This window comes from Schistocerca americana, chromosome 6, assembly GCF_021461395.2.
Source record: "Schistocerca americana isolate TAMUIC-IGC-003095 chromosome 6, iqSchAmer2.1, whole genome shotgun sequence".
In the NCBI taxonomy this organism is placed as follows: domain Eukaryota; kingdom Metazoa; phylum Arthropoda; class Insecta; order Orthoptera; family Acrididae; genus Schistocerca; species Schistocerca americana.
The window spans coordinates 548,541,433-548,561,207 of NC_060124.1; the positions used below are offsets into that span (position 1 = coordinate 548,541,433).

General features: G+C 39.8%; 1 protein-coding gene across 1 annotated transcript in view; it reads left to right on the forward strand.

The window, feature by feature from the left end:
* The window catches only part of LOC124620280 (nexilin-like), a 171,279-nt gene that overhangs the window by 34,811 nt on the left and 116,693 nt on the right, over nt 1-19,775 (forward strand). Inside the window, exons 5-7 of the mRNA XM_047146948.1 lie at nt 8,525-8,631; nt 10,036-10,119; nt 10,725-10,808. Of these exons, the coding sequence (XP_047002904.1) occupies nt 8,525-8,631; nt 10,036-10,119; nt 10,725-10,808 (275 nt within the window). The remainder of the gene's footprint in view (nt 1-8,524; nt 8,632-10,035; nt 10,120-10,724; nt 10,809-19,775) is intronic.

Genomic DNA, 19,775 nt, shown 5'->3' on the forward strand with positions numbered 1-19,775 from the left:
TGAGGCAAAGAGCAGCGAGTAGAGTGCTTGGGGAAGGCGGATCTGATTAGCTTTCCTCGACTTCTTATTTCTATTTACTGCGTGCAGTTTATTACAAATTAAGTTCAACCAGCGGTATTTTTCCTGCCTGGTGGCCGCTAACGCCCCAGTTACCTACCCTGGGGGTTAGTGTATGTAACAACAGTGTACGTTTCCTCGTCCTGCCGCTGCTGTCCGGTAAGGTGTGTAGTTTTGACAGCTTTCTTGATTGTAGGCCGTTTGTGATTCTTCTACTCTGGTGGCTGTGTTCCCTTTCTGGGCGCTCTGAGCACAGTATTCTGGGGGCGTAGTGCACTCCGACGGTTCCGGCTTTGGCGTGTTGTTCCATCGCACGCGAAAGTGTCTGTTGCCGGACCTTCTCAGAGGTCATTTCCTGGAGTATCGTCTGTGACTGGTCCTTGTGTTTTGTTACTGTATTATTTATTACCATACCCTGTAATGCCTACATTAAAACGTTACGTATGTCTAGTTAATAATTCTGGCCGCCTCTGGAATAAACCTAGCAGTGTAAGGGTTGTGTTACAAGATTACCATCATATTATTTCACCTGTTTCGTGGTCAATTGCTTGTTTCTTTTAATTAACCTTTGCTTTTATTTGCTGTTTTACACTAGGTTTCTAAATTTTTTATATAATTGCCGTTCCTGGCGTGTAAGGCCTTCAGTCATGATTGTGGTCATTTGCTGTGAAAAATTAATTCGATATTTCTGTTTTAGCAGTAAGCCTTAAAACCTTATTTTCTGCCATTCCTGGCGTCTGATACCTTCTACTGTGTTTGTGGGCTCTTACTTTTAATATTTCAATACCTGTAAGTTGTAATTGCAGCAAGTTCTTAAACATTCTTAATTTACTGTCTCTCTTGGAGTGTAAGGCCTTCAGTCATCATCACAGTGCCTTGTTTTTTTCTTTTTAAACGTTATCAGTATCAGGATTTTATGGTGATTTGCTAAATTGTAACGCACTGAAAACACTATTACTTACACTGTCGTTTATTCCTTCATTAATATAACGTGGTATTTTTTAATTTATTGTTGAGTCTGGAACTACTTCTTTAATAATAAATGTGTGTAACTGTTAAAGGCAACCAATAGTAAATGATTACGGCCTTCCCTTGACAACCAGGTTTCAATATAGAAAATCACTACACTAGGAAACAATTACTGGAATCACACAAACGGACGTCGAATCTGGTGGAAGTCACATGCGCTGAAGGAATCAATTTTTACGCGTGACATAACATTTCAATACCAGACTAAAAGCGGGATCGAGGGCATCAGCATTCGACGTCGTTATGCTTCGATGCAATTTTATGAGAAGTTGAAATGTACAATCGACTTATATAATATTTTGTTTCAGTGGTTGTCTAACATTTATATCCACGTTGCTAAACGTTATTGCTTTACTGGGATTTCGGTTTACTGATAAAATGGAAATGCCGTGTGGCTAGGGCCTCCCATTCGACTGGTGCAAGTCTTTTGAGTTGACGCCACTTCGGAAACTTGCGTGTCCATGGGGATGAAATAACGATGATAAGGGCAACGCAACACCCAGTCCCTGAGCGGAGAAAATCTCCCGACACAGCCGTGAATCGAACACGGGTCTTTAGGTATTACTTTCGTCACGCTGACCACACAGCTACCAGGGGAGGATCTCGGGTATGTAAACAACTTTGCCATCTCACGTAAACCGTTGTGGACCGTTGCGTAGCAATTACTTCCGTATTCTTTGGAGTACTCGAAGTATCCATACGAATTCGTTCTGGGAGTTATTGAGTGTAAGGAGCTTCAGTCGTGAATTAAATATTGCAGTCTTGCATTTTGTGTTTCGAGCACATCTAGCGAAACATTTTAAAGTTCTTGAGGAGCTTTAGTAGCTTTCAGCAAAGCGAACGCCCAGCTTCAGAGGCGAGCTGCGTTGTGCAGCAGGAGGTATGAGCCGTTGATTTAACTACCACCTATTTACTTGTCATACAGAATCATTTGCGGTTAGAATATCGCATAAACTTGAAAATGGCTGAGTTTACAGCGGAGAAGAACTGGACAATTGATGCGGGTGCTGGAGAGTGGTATCATCTCAGAACATACCGTTATTAACGGTATGCAGTGTGAAATAGAACATTGACTTACTTTTTTATGCAGTTTCAAAGGTTGGATGTTTACTTTTAGAGGCAGATTTCTGTACTTTGTTTTTGGCGAAGTTCGTGCCCATGCATCATGTATTATCAAACTAATTGCTTAGTTCCACAATGATGACGGTGTAAGCAATCTTTCTCTCTTGTGAATTACGCACACGTACTCCCTGCGATGCTGGAGATTAGTGTTGCTGGAATTTTTTTCCGTGTGTGAAGAAAAATTTAGTTTTGGAACTCCTGGCAAGTGCACTGCATCGTATCGAGGGAAGCTGGCAGCTTAACAAAAGAGTTTTTCTCTTCTGTTACGCAAGATATGTGAATCAATATCTTGGAGTAGGAGGCGTGTGAGAAAAGCAGTGAGACTGATTTCTAATATACCAAGGTTTTATTTCTTTCAAACGACAATAATGTCTCCTGCAAATTAGTTCCCATCGGCAGCTATAGGCCGGCGAAGTCGTTGTTCCTCAGTATCGGTAGAAGCGTAGAAAGCCTTCAACTGGTAGGGCCTTTGCCATGTCGGTCATATGCTCTTAAATATTCTCCAGAGTCCCAAAATGAAATCCTTTTAAGACATTTTCCGAAATTGGAAAAACAAACAAGTCACAGTTACCACGTTTCTGTGAATAGGTGAATAGGTGAGGGGGGGGGGGGGTGTCTGTGGAACAACAGGAATGCCTTTTGAAGTCAAAAAATCCGTGATGGAAGTGGCCATGTGGCATGGGGCGTTATCATGATGCGCCGTCCAATCTGCAATGTTTGATCTTACTCGATTCACCTCTTTCAAAAATGGCTCTGAGCACTATGCGACTTAACTTTTGAGGTCATCAGACGCCTAGAACGTAGAACTAATTAAACCTGACTAACCTAAGGACGTCACACACATCCATGCCCGAGGCAGGATTCGGACCTGCGACCGTAGCGGTCGCCCGGTTCCAGACTGTAACGCCTAGAACCGCACGGCCACTCAGGCCGGCGATTCACCTCTTTCCTGAGCTTTTCCAGGACATCGTTGTAACACAGCTGTTTGACGGTTTGTCCTGGATGAACAAATCCATATGGAAAAAAGCAAATCTGTCAAAACAGCAAATCAGTTTTGCTTCGGCCTTTGACTTGATGATTCGAGCTCATTTCAGTCGAGGAGATTCCACAGTGTTCCACTCCTCACTTTGCCACTTGGTCTCAGGATCGTACTTTGAAATTCAGGATTCATAACCTGTGATTATACAACTGAACCATTTGTGACCATGGGCAGTCGTCTCAAGAGGACAACGCACACGTTTCTTCCATTCTCCTCCTGCTCAGTTGTGAGGTTTTTTGGCACCGTTTGACATAAATCTTTCGCACGTGCAAAACTCTGATGCAAATTTGATGCATGCTGAAAATGTTTAACCATGTCATCCATCACCTTTATTTTTACACACCGGTCTGATGTCACAAGAGAACGCATACGTTCGACGTTTTCGTCGATTTTATAAGGTGAAGGTCTACCCTGAACGAGGTACATCTTCAACGTGTTCTTGGCCTTCCAGAAATGATTTGTGCCACACAGAAACTTGGACTACTGATAAGGAATGTTCCCCATAGGGTTGTTTCAATTCTAAGAGGATCACTCTCGCTGGTGCCCCAAGTTTAACACTTGATGGCATAACATTGCTCTAAATTACACTTTTCCACTTTTACAACACGCAACAAAAACACAACTTCCCCGATGGCGCTTTCAAAAACCATGTGACGGCGTACTCAGCAACTAGAAGAGATTGCAAACCGTTCTTTACAGCAGTAGAACAACACAGCGCGGCCAGATCCCTCAGAGTATTGTCAGTGTCATTACTCTTCTCACGCACCTCGAACTGCTAAATAAGAATTCCAATGGGAATCTATAGACTATTCGGGCGGTTTCATCATTTACATACTTCTGGATATCTTTCGATCCCAAAACATGGCTATTTCGTCTTACATAGATTTAAATTGTTTAAAATTTAAATGCTGCTCTTAATTAATCATGGATTTCGACGTCTCTATATAGTCATGTGCTCTGTAGTTTCCGGGGTTGCTACTTAATGTTCATCACAGTGTATGCTAACAACAATGCCATGTCACTTGTACCATTGTGGACCGTTGCCTAGCAATTACTTCCGTATTCTCTAGGGTACTCGAAGTATTCATACGAATTCGTTCTGCGAGTTATTGAGTGTAAGGAGCTTCAGTTGTGAATTAATTATTGCATTCTTGCATTTTGTGTTTCGAGCACATCTAGCGAAACATTTTAAATTTCTTGAGGAGCTTTAGAAGCTCTCAGCGAAGCGAACGCCCAGCTTCAGAGGCCAGCTGCATCGTACCCGCAGTAGGTATGAGCTATTGATTTACCTTTGTATATTTATTGAGTATACACAGTCATCTCGAGTAAGAATATCTTAAAAGCTAATAAATGAATGTGTATTAGTGGAGAAGTACTGGAAAATTGAAGCATGTGGAGGAGTGTGGCGTGATTACAGAATATGAAGTTCTTAACAGTAATAACGTGAAATAGCATTTCGTTTTAATTTTTTATGGGGTTTCAAACGTCAGGTGGTTACTTGTAGAGTTGGACCTCTACACTTAATTTTTTTAAGTTCTTGTGGTTCCATCATGTATTCCTAAATTAACAGCTTAGTTCAACAGTGACAACTTTGTCAAGTGCTCTTTCAGATTCTATCCGTGTGGTTACACCCATGACGTCCTCTTGACGTCATGACTTTACGTTGCAGAGCGTGTAAGCGGTCTGTTATTAAATGCTATCTGTGTTTGTGTTAGTTACTATTGTAATTTACAAAGCTTGTAAAATATGCTGCTTATTGCAAATATGTCGTGATATACGATGATGTTGTTTATTGGGGGGAGGGGGTAACTTGAGGCCACAGGTTGTATTATCAATGGAGAAACTTTTAGCGATTATTGTTTGTTTTTTTCCTGACATATATTTAACTGTTTATTTCTGTATTTCGCACAATATGCGATGGTGAGGTTAGGCTGTACCATAAGAGCAGAAGATAAATTTTGGTGAGTGAAGTGATTAATGATAATTTTTATCATGTTGATTGTTGCAATTCTCTAGCTATTTTTGTAATATGGGAGAATTGTCTACGGTGGAGTTAGCCGTGAACCTAAGTACATTGTAGAAGTTGTCCTGAGAGGAACGAGTAGTAATGTTAGTCATAATATTTTAACTTATTAATTGTTGGCTGCTTTTTTTCGAATGTGACGCCGCTGAGGGGTAGCGTATATGAAATCGATTGTTTTGTATGGTTCTTATTGTTGTTGCCAGTGGCTCGCGCTTTTGATGTATGATTCTTTTTGTTCTATGGTACTTTTTGACCTGTTAACGTTTGTTTGTAGTGTGATACCAAATTTTTGAATTTATTTTCGTTCTGTTTATCTTGAGGAACTTGTGTGTGTTACTTTTCGATAAAGTCGTAGTTATATGGAGTTTTCTTGTGCGTCTTTTTTTTGTTTTTTGGGGGGTTTATAATTTTTTGGTTTATTATGGAATAGTTCCAGTGTGTTATTTATCGATTATGTCGTTATATGGGGATATGTGTGGTATTGCTGTCTTTGTTAGGGCTATATAGGTGCAGCGTATATTTTCTTTTGGTTCATTCTGGAAGAATTTGTCCATGTTATTTTTCTATTAAGTTGTTATTTTGTGGATGTGTGATTGGTATCCTTGTCTTCGTTTAATCTGTGTAGATTGAGCGAATTATTTGCATCAAATTTTGTGGTTTCGTTATATTTCCGTTGAGTTTATTCTAGAGGAATTTGTGTAAGATATTATTCGATTTTTTCGTGATATTGATCTTAGCTTCATAAACTTCTACTTTTGGTTTCTGCCCAGTCAGTTTCTGCAGCAGTCATTAAAGCTGCACAACGCCTCCGCTACAAAATATTTTTTATTTTTGTTTTCGACCATAATAGTCTACCTTGTTATCGCCTTCTCAAATAATATAATCGGACCGTTAGTAAAAGTTTTCTGTGGTTGTTGTAGTAGACTCTATTTACATTAATTTTTACTTTCACAATGAAACCAGTGTAACCGATCTTCCTGTTTACACTTACATATTGCCTATGATCGTTGCAGGGTTATCCTGCTAGACTTATCTTCCGTCGGCGAAGAAGAAAACACGTTAGAAACTGGTTACAACTGTGTAGAGTTATACAGAGTTGACTTGGTACCATAATATGAGATTCTTACTTCCCTGTTGCTTAAGGAAATTAAAGCACTATCTCTGAGTTTTGTTAACTGTTAGATCACTTGGGAGTTTATTAACTGTACGGACGTTTTCAACAATCAATACTCCGCTGCATATTTGTCAGTGCTATAACATGATTATTTCGTCTTACATAGATTCAAATTACTGAAAATTTTCATTGCAGATCTTGTTTAACCATTGATATCGACGTTCCTGTACAACGTTGTTCTCTGCAGTTATCGAGGTTGCTGCCTAACGTTGTTCGCAGGGTTTGCTAACAAAAATCAGCTTAACTGTGGTGGACCATTGCATAATAAAGACTTCCGTATTCTCTGGAGTAGTTGAAGTATCGAAACGAATTAGTTTCTTGAGTTCTTGAGTAAAAGATTCTATAATTTTGATTCAGGCGTTATAGTGTTGGATTTTGTGTTTCGAGAACAAGTTCTTGGGGAGCTTTAGAAGCTTTGAATGGAGCGAACGCTCTGTTTCAGAAGCGAGGTATATAGACTATACTCACCAAGAGGCAAGAGCCATTGATTTGTCACGTATTTATTTTCAGTATACATCTGCAATCAGAACATCGAATAAGCTTTTAGATGAATATGTATGTAGTGGAGAAGTATCAGAATACTGTAGCATTACGAAATAGTGTGATGTGACTTCGCAAAATGTTACTAGTAATGGGACTGAATTGGAAAAGGAAAACAGTCCTCGATTAACATTCCAGTACATTTTTCCAATATGTAATGCAACTTCAGAAAGTTCCGAAAATGCTTGACTTGTAGAGAGAGATATCCTCACTGAGTTTTTGCCAATGTTCAACTGGCGGAATGATGTATTCTCAAATTTATAGCTTAGTTTCACAAATAGAATGGTGTCACCTATCACGCTCCTTTTCGATTACACATACATACGGTATGTCATATCGTTGGTTCATGCTTTTATCTTCTGCCGTCGGTGAAAAAGAAAAGTCGTAAACAGGTTTCGGCTGTGTAGTGTCATACTGAGTTGACATGGATTTGTGGCAAAAATATTATCTTTTCCTGTCACTTAAGGAAGTACAGTTAATATCTTAGAGCACTGTCAAATGTTAAACCTATTAGCTGTTTATAAGCTATTTTTAAGTTTTCTTCATGTGGAAACCGATGGGTAAATTTCAACCACAGATATAGTTATTACGTCGTACACGTTACTGCTTAGCCCACATGGCAATGAAGTGTAATTCAGATGTAGGGTTTTCGATGACTGACACAAAGAAGGGACAGTGCTGCCCTGAAAGAATATACTGACTCAGTAATATGGATAGCCGTAAAAATCGTATTCTCGTCATATACCGCGGAAGGTATAGCCATCGGATTGTAGCGTAGTTATTAATTAGTAACTTCATCCCACCACCAACACACATAAAAAACAAATTCTTGTTCCTGCCCCAGGGGAAGATATTCCGCATATCATGCTGTAATAGATGACAAAATCTGAAGTTGTAATATCTGAAGTAGCTGCAAAAAAATGGTTCAAATGGCTCCGAGCACTATGGGACTTAACATTGGTGGTCATCAGTCCCCTAGAACTTAGAACTACTTTAACCTAACTAACCTAAGGACATCACACACATCCATGTCCGAGGCAGGATTCGAACCTGCGATCATAGCGGTTACAGACTGAAGCGCCTAGAACCGCACGGCCACACCGGCCGGCGAAGCAGCTGTAAATCTGAATCTATTGTAGTATTGTAATGACTTGCTAATTAAATTTAGTCTAATAGATAAGCCTTCAGCTAGTTGCTATCAAAACAAATTTATTCTCTTCAGAGTAAAAGTACCACTTAATGAACCCGCGATTGCTAAACTTCGAATAACTGTTATTGTTTTGATTCATGCTCTACGAATTACTGACACTAAATTAAAGTAACTAATTCTCGACTAGTAAAAATGTATAAGCTCAATCAATTATGTAGACTGTACATGTCGTTTTTGATGCAAGCAGCTGCATTTTTACAAAAGCTAAGATTACAGACATGTCGTCAGGGTTCAAGGTTTTTCTTGCGATCGAGTTGTGAGACATTGCTGCAAAACTTACTCGTAGACATGGTCTGGTCATGTCTAATGTGCTGTTTGTTATCGTTACAGCAATGTTCCGCCGCATGAAGAAGTTTTTCTCCCGGTGTTTGGGAGGGGAGAAAGACGAGGGTCTGCGACTGGAGAACAACTTGATCGCTGTTCGGGGTACTGTAAAGGTGAGCCACGTTATATTGCAGTGACATAGCACGCGAAGCAGTAAAGTCTGAGAGCTAACTGATTGTACATAACGTGGTCAGACTGTCACGATTTACTGTACAAAAAAATTTTTTTGCTATAAACATCCCATGTGACACGTCATTGTAAATAACACGTCTTAGTTAGGCATCTCTGCACGAGTGATGATTGTGACGATTATATAAAATACCACCTAACTACCTAACTCCGTCCAATCATTCTTCTGAAGTTCCAAGGGTACCGATCGACCGTCTCTTCATCGTCAGACGATAGACGTCACTGTATGGAGGAGCATGTGGTTAGCATACTGCTCTTCTGGATCGTGATCAGATACAAAATACTGGCGGCAATGAATGTCACTGATGGATGGATGGATTTGTTGATCACTGGAGCGAAGTGGGATGTGCTAGTCACTCAACTGTTCACAATAGTCGTCATTCTAAAACTTGAGTATGATGCTCTTAGAAAAAGCCTTTAGCATGTCAGAGTCGTATATTCTCTGACCTGCAGGGTAGCCTCACACTGTGTCTCTCGCTGTGTTCCCTGCAGGGCTCCTTTGCTGCATTATGCTGGCTCTTTCCCCTGTATCTCACTGGCCCTAGATCCTCTCCTCCGTGTTATTACCACAATATATCCGGACTTGTCGCATTAGGTAAGCTAATGTTGATAATCGAACCTGAATGCTGTTTAAACAATTCTGACAACTGTATTGAAGCATATTAAACTTAACACTGACCCCAGACATGGACAGTTGATTCTAACCATTTATCATTCCGGTAAATTGGGTGTGGTCTTCGTTAACACTGAGCAAATAACTATGTGAGATGCTTAAGAAAGGTCACATCCCTCTCCATTTGAAAAGAATTATGGTGAAAAATATTCTAGGGGCAGAGGCGCACTAAATATGCTGCCAACGCGATCGACTGGTTGAAGACGACATTGCAGACCATCTGGTTGCCCAACCAGTTACCTGCTGACCGTGTTTAATATGAGACTGACCAAAGGAAATGTACAGTGTAGTCAGAGAACAGATTAACAGGAACTGTTAGCAAAACTTGTTACAGTCCCATTTAATTTTCTTTACAGACAAAGAACGAGGAGGAGCTCGTAATAAAAAGACCGTGGCTCAAGAAGTTACATTGTAGGCCTCTGTAATTCCAGTTCAACTCATAATACGTAGGATAATGATAGTGAATGTCGGAAGAACAGATTTCTAGCTGATACTACAGATAGTCAGTGAATACTCACAATCACTGCCTCTAGGCCAAAAATTCGAAATAAATGTAAGATTTTGTAACACATGTATATGTAAAGAACTAGCGCTATCTCTGAATTACCAAGCATGCTCTACGACTAATTAAACAAATAAGTTCTTTTCCTTACAGGAGCGTCAGTTCACCCTGGACTCGTTTTTTGAGGAGATACTGCAGAAGCGGCTGCAGGAAGAGAAAGAAGTCCTTTCTGTTTCGGTGAGTGTAAATTACAACAGTAGTAGGAATAGTAGCATTTGGTTTCAAAGTGAATTTCTCGTTTTATCACTACATGAAAACTTACTCTCGAATATGATACTTGAAACTGGTCTGCTTCCGGGTATTAGGGCGATTTGTTGTGTTCATTTTGTGCACATTACTTCGACGGACGTCCCAGAGATCAACTTCATGTGCTGCGAACTTTGCACTAATGTGTTCTCGCTGCTTGGACTCAAACGAGTCAGGGAACGTCACACGACCTGAAGAAGATGGGTCGGTCAGTTACTGAAATGTTGACCATAAAGTAGGAACAACAACACGGCATAACCTAAGAAGCACATCATTAACCAGTTGTGCCCAGAAAAATGTTAAAGATAATGGGATATTAGATATTTGTTGGTATTAATTGTTGCTGAGACATCAAACGACTGGTGTTTCTTGGATATTAAATTGAGTTACAAGATATTTAATATCGATACCTGTACACTGCTAAATTTATGACAAATGTAACACTTCGTAACACTTTTATATGATAGAAACTAGTATTAATTTTGGATTACTGCACATGTTGGATGACATAAAACTAATAAGTTCTTTTCCAACAGCAGCGTCAGTTCACTTTGGACGCCTTTTTTGAGGAGATTCTGCAGAAGCGGCTGCAGGAAGAGAAAGAAGTCCGTCCTGCTCCGGTTAGTATAAATGCGAACAGTACCAGGAATAGTAGCATTTGGTTTCAAAGTGAATTTTTCGTTTTCTCATGACATGTTAACTTACTCTCGAAGATGGTACTAGTTACTGGTCTGCTTCCGGGTATTAGGCCAAATTGTTGTGTTCATTTTGTGCACATTACTTCGACGGACGTCCCAGCGATCAACTTCATGCGCTGCGAACTTTGCACTAATGTGTTCTCGCTGCTTGGACCCAAACGAGTCAGGGAACGTCACACGACCTGAAGAAGATGGCTCGGTCACTTGTTGAAATGTTGACCGTAAAGCAGGAACAACAACACGGCATAACCTCAGAAGCACATCATTAACCAGTCGTACACGGAAGATGTTAAAGATAATGGGATATTAGTTACTTGTTAGTATTAATTGTATCTGAGACGTGAAACGAATTGTGTTAGTTGGATACTAAATTGAATTACTATATTCTTAATTTCAATACCTGAACCGTGCTAATTTGTGATAAATGTTACAATTCGTTATACTTTTACATGACAGGAACTAGCGCAAATTGTGAATCACTTCACATGTCAGATAACATGAAAGTAATAAGATCTTTTCCAACAGGAGCGTCTGTTCACACTGGACTGCTTTTTCGTGGAGTTGCTGCAGAGACGGCTGCAGGAGGAGGATTAAGGCGGTGCTGTTACGGTGAGTGGTACTTCGATCTGTGTAAAGGACAACAGATTTTGGTTTCTTAGTGTATTTCTCGTTTCATGATCACATGGTAGCTCCCTTCAGAAGGGGAATCTTCAAGATATTATTCGAGTATAGAGTTTTACGATTAACTCAAATGGTGTCAGTTTAGATATATCACCATGGCTACAAAATTCTTTGGTCGACCCATAAACTTTCTCGGTACCCTTAGTCTGCTGTTCTTTTATACCAATTGTGAACTCAGATCAGATACAAAAGCCTTTCGCGGCATACGTATCTTTTAGCTCTAGTATTGGTAGGATATACTTAAACTCAAGAATCAATGGTACATACAATACCGTAGCCTACACTTTCAGATGAGGGAGAGCCTTTCAGAAAACTTTCTCCATTGTCCCCTCCCGCCCATAACAGTTATCAAGTTCTCAGCGAAGTTTCACCTTCAGCCTCCCACGATTATACTTGGTATTTTAATCCCATTTCTTATGCTGCATGATCGTTTACCTTTCTGTCCCATATTTATCCTTGAAACTCTCCGAATTTGAACTGAACATTTACACAACTTGTTTTAAGAAACTCTACTATTTTGGTAAGGATGGATTTAGCAACAGTCACAATTCTCTCCGTTCCATAATGAATATAGTTCAGGTGAGGATAATACATGCGTCTGCGTGAGATATCGACTAACTCACAAATATTCTGATCCTTTTAACAACTATCTACCATCTGATGCAATAATTTAGTAGGTCAATTCACCACAATAGATAACACTCCAGGAGGAGTAAATAGGCAAACATTCACTGTAGGTAATTTTCATGTTTGCGATAATTAGTATTCTAGGGTTCATGAGTTGGCGCGATAGAAACATCCCTTCTATGGATACAGAAAATGACCATTTATTAACATGTGGTCCTACGATAATTTAGCACTTTCCTTTGCAGATGTTATATCAACTCACCATAATAGGGCGACGTTTATAATTTTGAAATTTATATTTGTCGGCAGATCACTCCGGTGTCCTCCGCGGCCACCTAGGAGGTCTGTACATCACACCGCGCAACTCTTGAGAGCCGCCATGCCAGACGCTGAATGTGTTGACGCGTGGCCACCAACGCGACGTCTGGAGAAGACCGTCCGGCTGCCAAAATGTGCGTCCGCGACACCGCGGCCAATACCACCTGAAACCACAGTTACCAATCGAATAAACCTTTGGATTGATGATATAACAAGTCTCGTTATTTGTTTTATTTGCAACTGGCGGCGTTGTGGTAATGTAGATGGCTCGCATTGGGGTTGACTGTGGTTCATATTCTCTTCCGACCAACAAGATCTACATTTCGGTGGTTCCTCTTAGTAGATTAATGGAAACAAATGGAAGGTTCTTCGGAATAAAACTCGTTCGGGTCTGTCCCCGATGCGAGCTGCATCAGTCATTACCTCTCTGTCGATGGAAATGGAAGAAACTGTTTTGTGCAACATTAACATTTGCCATCTACGTTTAACAGAAATATCATTGACACTAAGTATAATTCTAAAAAGAGTAGGAAAATCAATGACATTAATGATAACACTCAAAAGACTAGAGTGACTACAAAATCACTGCTCCTAAGGACAACAAAGTAGTCTCTATAATCCCAACATCTACTAATCAACACAGTGAGCCACAAGTAATATGGCACTACACACGCAGGAACTAAAAGGTAATCAACATCTGAAGCCATCATACGCAGCTTGTGATATACAACATGCACCGTGGGTTTGTCTGACTAGCAGTCATTCCTCCCCATGTGACGCTGCTATCGCCAGAACGGATTTATATCGACAGTAGATCGGCGGCCATAACATTCTGGCTTATCTGTGTATCTGTTTATGAAGTAGTTGGTATGTAAACAAACTCAGATGCTGCTTATAACAGAAGCATGGCGAGTGTCTTTGCATGGGACACATAAATCAAAGCACGCTTAGTGTAATCAAACTGATGTTGCAATTCACTGAACTGCATTGGCAAACAATTGATTAGCATGTGGATGTAACCTCAAACGACTAAACAAAGAAATTAATTGTGCCTTAAGATCGACTGAGAATTCAGAGAGAGTTCATCACCGCTGCTATTTATACTTTGGCCCTTATGCACTATGATTTGTTATGACGTTAAAATTTACTTTCGGGGCTAATGTTGCAGAGGAAAATGCTGTTGCAGAAGGCACGTTTTATTTCATTTTTTATTTATTTCACCAAAACTAAAGAAGAGTCGTTTGGGAGATTTATGGGGGTACGACATGAGCCAGATGCGCAGCACATAAGTCTGGATCACCTTCACGCTAGGATTTTGTCACAGTCTAATGTATTACCCAATATTCATGGCTGTACAGTTAACTTCAACTCGAAGAGAATGACACAGTAACGCTGTCTCAAAAATAATGAAATAGTTTAATAATATTTGGGGAATTTTAACGTACTTCGTTAGATAACAATGATAAGTTACTTACTTTACATGTTTCTAAGGACTTTTGTGTGAAATAATAACGCAGTCACAAAAGAAGCAAAAGTGATACAGAGAATGTTTGTTGCATAGTAAATATGACGAAATCAGGATGTGTGACTTAAACCCAGTAATGATTTCATGATAACATTGTTAATATTTGGACCATTTTTAGTCAGTTGCAGTTTACATTATGTGTAGATAAAAACTGATTAGAAATATATTGTATATTATAGACTTCTGAATTGCCTATTTCCTTTAGGCGAAAAAGTTTGGTACCCACAAGTAAATTCAGTAGTAAAAGAAGGAGTATTTTCTAGTCTCTATGATAAAGCACAATGTAGTTCGTAGTAGCTGCTAACAGTAGAAGGAATACATAAAAAATGGAAATGGCAGGTAACAACTCACGGCCTACAGCACAAAAGACTAGGATAAGGTGACATAAAATAAAATTAATAGGTAGTTCGGTACTGCACTTGATAGTTTTCAGATATGGAAGCAAAATACGGTGGAACAAATAATTTTTCTTTTTAAGATGTCTCGGTGTTATGCAATACGATAATGAAATAGTAATGTGAATTGTATTCGTCACAGTTTTCTAAAGAACTTTCAGAATGTTCTTGGTTACACTGTGCTTAAGGTCTGCCAGACCGGAATATCTTTTTTTCCCGTATAATGTGATAGCAAAACCGTCTACAGCTGAATACAAGCATACATCGTCTCCAACTCCACACACTTTTATTCTACATTGAACAGAACTGTGACTTGTACATTTCAATAACTCTCTTCCTAATAGTTACGAAAACGTTAGCTACACACCTCCTGAATTTGTTTATTCTTGTGATTTCGTTCAGTAGATTGCTGGTATGTACCATTTCAACGCATTTTCTAAATATATTGCCACCACAACAAATAAGCTGATGCAATTTAGCTTATTCAGGTCCGCTAGGAATAAAACTTCACCGATCTCCTCTGTTTGCTAACATTACATGGGAGTAGACGAACCTATTGTGAGCACTCTGATCTGTTACATCAAAAGTGGAAACTGGTGACGTTAATATAACACAGCGCACAAAGCCATACAACTTAAAGGTACTGGACGAACCATTTGTTAAATGGATGGACGAAAATAGGTATCTCATATTCCGAAGATGTAAGAGTTAGCTAAATTTGTGAACGGTTGATTTACATTACCTGAAGGATAATGAAACGAAATAAAATTGAAATCTGAAGAAAACTTAAGCGAAAGTTTAAATTCTATGAGAGTGTTACTACGGCCATTTGAATGTGCAGTGAAGTATCTGAAATAAAACCAAAGTTATGGTTCACTCACTAGTGGGGAATAACACAAGGCAAATCGATAAATCTCCTGAATGTAATTACTAATTAGTGAAAGTTTTTGAACATCTCTGTAGCTGGTGTAGTTATTCATATAACGATACTTTACCCTTTTTGCGGTGTTTCAGGTGAATTCGACACAAAGTTGTTAGATGGCAGCTGTCAGAACTCGTTATATGAGAACGCTCCAGTGCTGCTTGAGAACCTTTCTTTGTTGGATTTATGAGCTCAAATACGGTCTTAGTTTCAGAATGGCTACACTTATTTGTATTATTTTACTAGAATCTGAAATGGTCCCATGTAACGAATACTGTTGTACTTTTACTTAACAACACAATGTACGCGTAGTAAGTTATTATTCGTTAAATAGGTCATATATAATTTATTTTCCTGCAAATAGTTCCTGTTTCCATCACAATAAATGGAATGTTGAGACGTCTTGATGTCGAAAATATTGGTTCAAATAGCTCTGAGCACTATGGGACTTAACTGCTAAGGTCATCAGTCCCGTGGAACTTAGAACTACTTCAACCTATCTAACCTAAGGACATTACACACATCCATGCCCGAGGCAGGATTTGAACCTGCGACCGGAGCGGTCGTGCAGTTCCAACTGTAGCGCCTAGAACCGCTAGGCCACCCCGGCCGGCCTAGCCGTCGAGTGTCAAAGTATTTCGCACTATACAATAATTTCCAAATCAGTTGCAGCTTGGAGCACTCCTCCTCTGCGATTGTCGGATACTCTGTAGCTATCTCTCAGAGAAACTGTGAGCATCTCACAAGAAAACTTTTGGCCTTCTAAGCCAAACTGTGAAAACAAAGCTACTGCATTTTGTAAAATTCACAACAATCAAATAACACATAACACTGCAAAAATCAAAGTAATCGCCAACAGTAATTGTACTTAAATAACTTTCTATAACAGTGACTAGTAGCATGTGTTCTTTAACCCAGGACGGGACCAAAATAATACCCTGATGTATCGTCAGTTGGCATCTAACGAACTACGTGTTTTTCCTGATCGTACTACTTTTGTACATTTCGTAGAATAGTCCTATAATTAAAACGGGAAATAAACGTTGGTCGTTTTTAAAGGAGTTCCACACACGTCTCCCGGTGACAATCCACAAAATTCCCGTAAGAAGTCTAAATGACTTTCAACAGTATACACTCTCGTAAGTAACTCAGCCCATGTAAGAGTAGTCCAAGTTGACAATGCTCTGGCTTCATCCTGCTCATCTATAGAACACCTACGACAGGATTCACTACTACAAGATATTCTGTTATCTTCGCTCTAAACAGAATATAACTAATCAACATGGGTGCCTTGGCAGCAGCGCACTTGATAATATCGCCTGCAGGAAATTACAGAATGTAGAGAACTTATGCTTGCCTACTACTGTATAACGGGAATGCTTACATCTGGGGCAAAAACTTGTGTTGTTATGTCGTTACAGCATCACAACACATCGCTCGATCGTTTAACCGATGTAATAACTTCACCCGTCCAACAACTGTCAGCCTGCGACGTAAAAAAGCATTACGTCTTTATTAAACTGAATAACAGCTGTGGCCGGCGTGATTTCATGTGGAGGTGACAGCTGGCGCTGTGTGCGCCCCTCCCCCCCTAAGACCAAACAGGGGCGAATCTCGCGGCCGGGGGTACGGCACTGTGTCTCAAGTATGGTGAATTATTGGGGAAGACATGAGCCTTCGATAACACCCGTCCACTTTGATAAATAACATCATCACTAACCTCAAAATGAAACACAACTTTGATTTAAAAATGGCGATTAGGACGTCATATTCAACAGTTCCTATAAAACCAAAATATAAAAATCAATTCAGAAACTTACAAATTCGAAATAATAAATATTGGGCCTTAAGGGGGATCTGGGGAGTTATATTCTCAAGTAAAACCCACAGAGCCCCAAAAATACTGGCGTACACAAAACAAAACAACCAGAAGAATACGATGAAGAATAGCATGCAGAGGTCTGCATCGAAAATCCAATAGTAAAGCATCAAATTAGATAAATTCAAATGGTTTCGAAGATATCACTCTATAAATATAAACTAACTTAAAAGACAGACACCAATACAGAAAACAAAAAGTAATATAAGTATAGAAAGCGAAAAAGTAATACCAGTACAGGTAGCAAATATCGCGAAAGTTAACGAAATATGGTAACAACAACGAATACTCCAATACCGATACAGAAAGGTTTAAATTGCGAGATGAATAAAATGCAGTAACATGTATTCACCAATACAGCACAACAGAAAATTGCAAAATCCCTGAAATTACTCGTAAATACTTTTTGTGTGAGTTGTTACGTGCTAAACTGGATCTGGCGACTTCATTCTGTAGGCAACCAAACTCAACTAATTCTGCTACATCTTTGTACATTGCTTTCAATTACTAACATCACGTTCTTCACACTTTACGTTAGAATAACCAGTCTTCATTTACCATAACCTTCTGAAGACATTCGTTTTTCTTTATTGCCGACCTATCAGCGTTCCTTATTTCAGTAATATTACTATTAGTATTCGCTAAGTTATTAATTTCATTACATTACAGGTTGGCTCACCTTTGAAAAAAATATGTGCCGAAGTTTACATAAGTTGTAATCACTGTGTACTCACGTTACCAAGACAACCAAAGATAAAGTTTAAACTCTAGTTGATTAGGAGCGTAAGCGGAGAACACCATAAACACATCTTTCTCTTACGTAACTAAACTGGTTGATCCAGTAACATGCTCATTCCATCAAAATTTGCACCACTATGTATATATCCAATATAGACTACAAACACAGCATAAGGTGACAATACCAACGTCCCTAACGAAAACAAACCAACGCTCCGCACACGTGTGACGTCACCCGCCACAACACCAATACGTCACAGTTCAAGCCCGACAGGTGATATCGCAGTTTCAGGTCGAGACAATTACTGTTTTGTCACATCACTTGCATTCTGTCTGTCCCAAGTCAGTTTATTTTACACGTTAAATTAACGCCATAGTACTGCAGTTCTGCACTGCAGTGACTGACGATGATTGTATCGTGCTGACAGAATGTTGTCTACTGAAACAACCATCAGCCTCTGCAGTTGATACACTTTTCCGTTTCATCCTGTTGGTGGTAGACATCTCCATGCTCGTAATACGGGAGGCATCTGATGAGGAATATATGTCCCTCCGAGACGCACGCAGTTTTGCCGTTCCCATAGTTTTCGCTTTGGGTGAATGTTGTCGGAAGGCTCCATACCAATAAACTCGTTCCTCTATTCACCACACAGCGCTAAGCTCTGAATTTTGTTGCATTTGTGCAAAATTCTGCCGGCTGGGATGGCCGAGTGGTTCTATTAGCTACAGTCTGGAACCGCGCTACTGCTATGGTCGCAGGTTCGAATCCTGCCTCGGGCATGGATGTGTGATCTAGGGGACTGATGACCGCAGAAGTTAAGTCCCATAGTGCTCAGAGAATCTTTTTTTTGCAAAATGCGGCTGTTTTTGAAACGATCCCTGGTGTTGCCAACTTACTAACAAGTGAATAATCCAAGAAGCAATAGCTCAAATTAACTTTTCCAGTCTAACATTAATGCCCACTTTCAATCGCACCAGTTCCTTACTACCACGCAGAGCTATGAGAACTTACATGTGGTGACCCATGGGATACGTTTACTGTACGCAAATTTCTAGTACCTTTAGAACACAAAACACACACAGGAATATACGCAGCCGAAGAATGGAGTACTGGTCATAGCTTCTCTTTGAACAGCAACTTCTCGTAGTTAGTTGGCCAACGAAAGGCCCTAAGCGGCTGGAAAAAAGGGCAGGTCAACCGCGTTTTCAACAAACACACATAGTTATTGGCCTATATCACTGAATCCGTTCGGATCTGGAAATGTGGAACATGTTTTATGATCACGCATTACGACCTTCTTCGAGATCGAGGAAGACTTTCTACAAAAATCATTACGGATTGCACAAACAGACCTCCAGAGACATTCAGTTCAATATCATCGTCAATAAGAGATACAGCAGAAGAGGACGAGACCCAGGTTAATGCTGTTTTCCTTCACTTCGCCCTGTCGCACTCTCGTTTAGTGAACAACGTACGAGCAAGCGTCGGTTCGTTTTGTGGCAAGCGGAGCAGTGGATCCCACAGAATTATACATCTGACAGAATACTACAGAACATAAAAATTTTAAATTTAAAATCATCCATTCTTCTGCCTCTATGACAGAAAAGTACTTAGTTATGAGGCGTTGATGATTTCAGACATTTGTCACAGAAGACAAAAAGAAAAAAAGACGGATTTGTCCAGATCACAATATTTTAGGGAAAGCGGTTTTACACAACAACTAGATAGAGCTTGTAGGCAGCCAGTGGGAAGACACTGCGGCGGCGCGGCTCCTTCCGTTCTTTATCTGCAGCTACCAGTGAA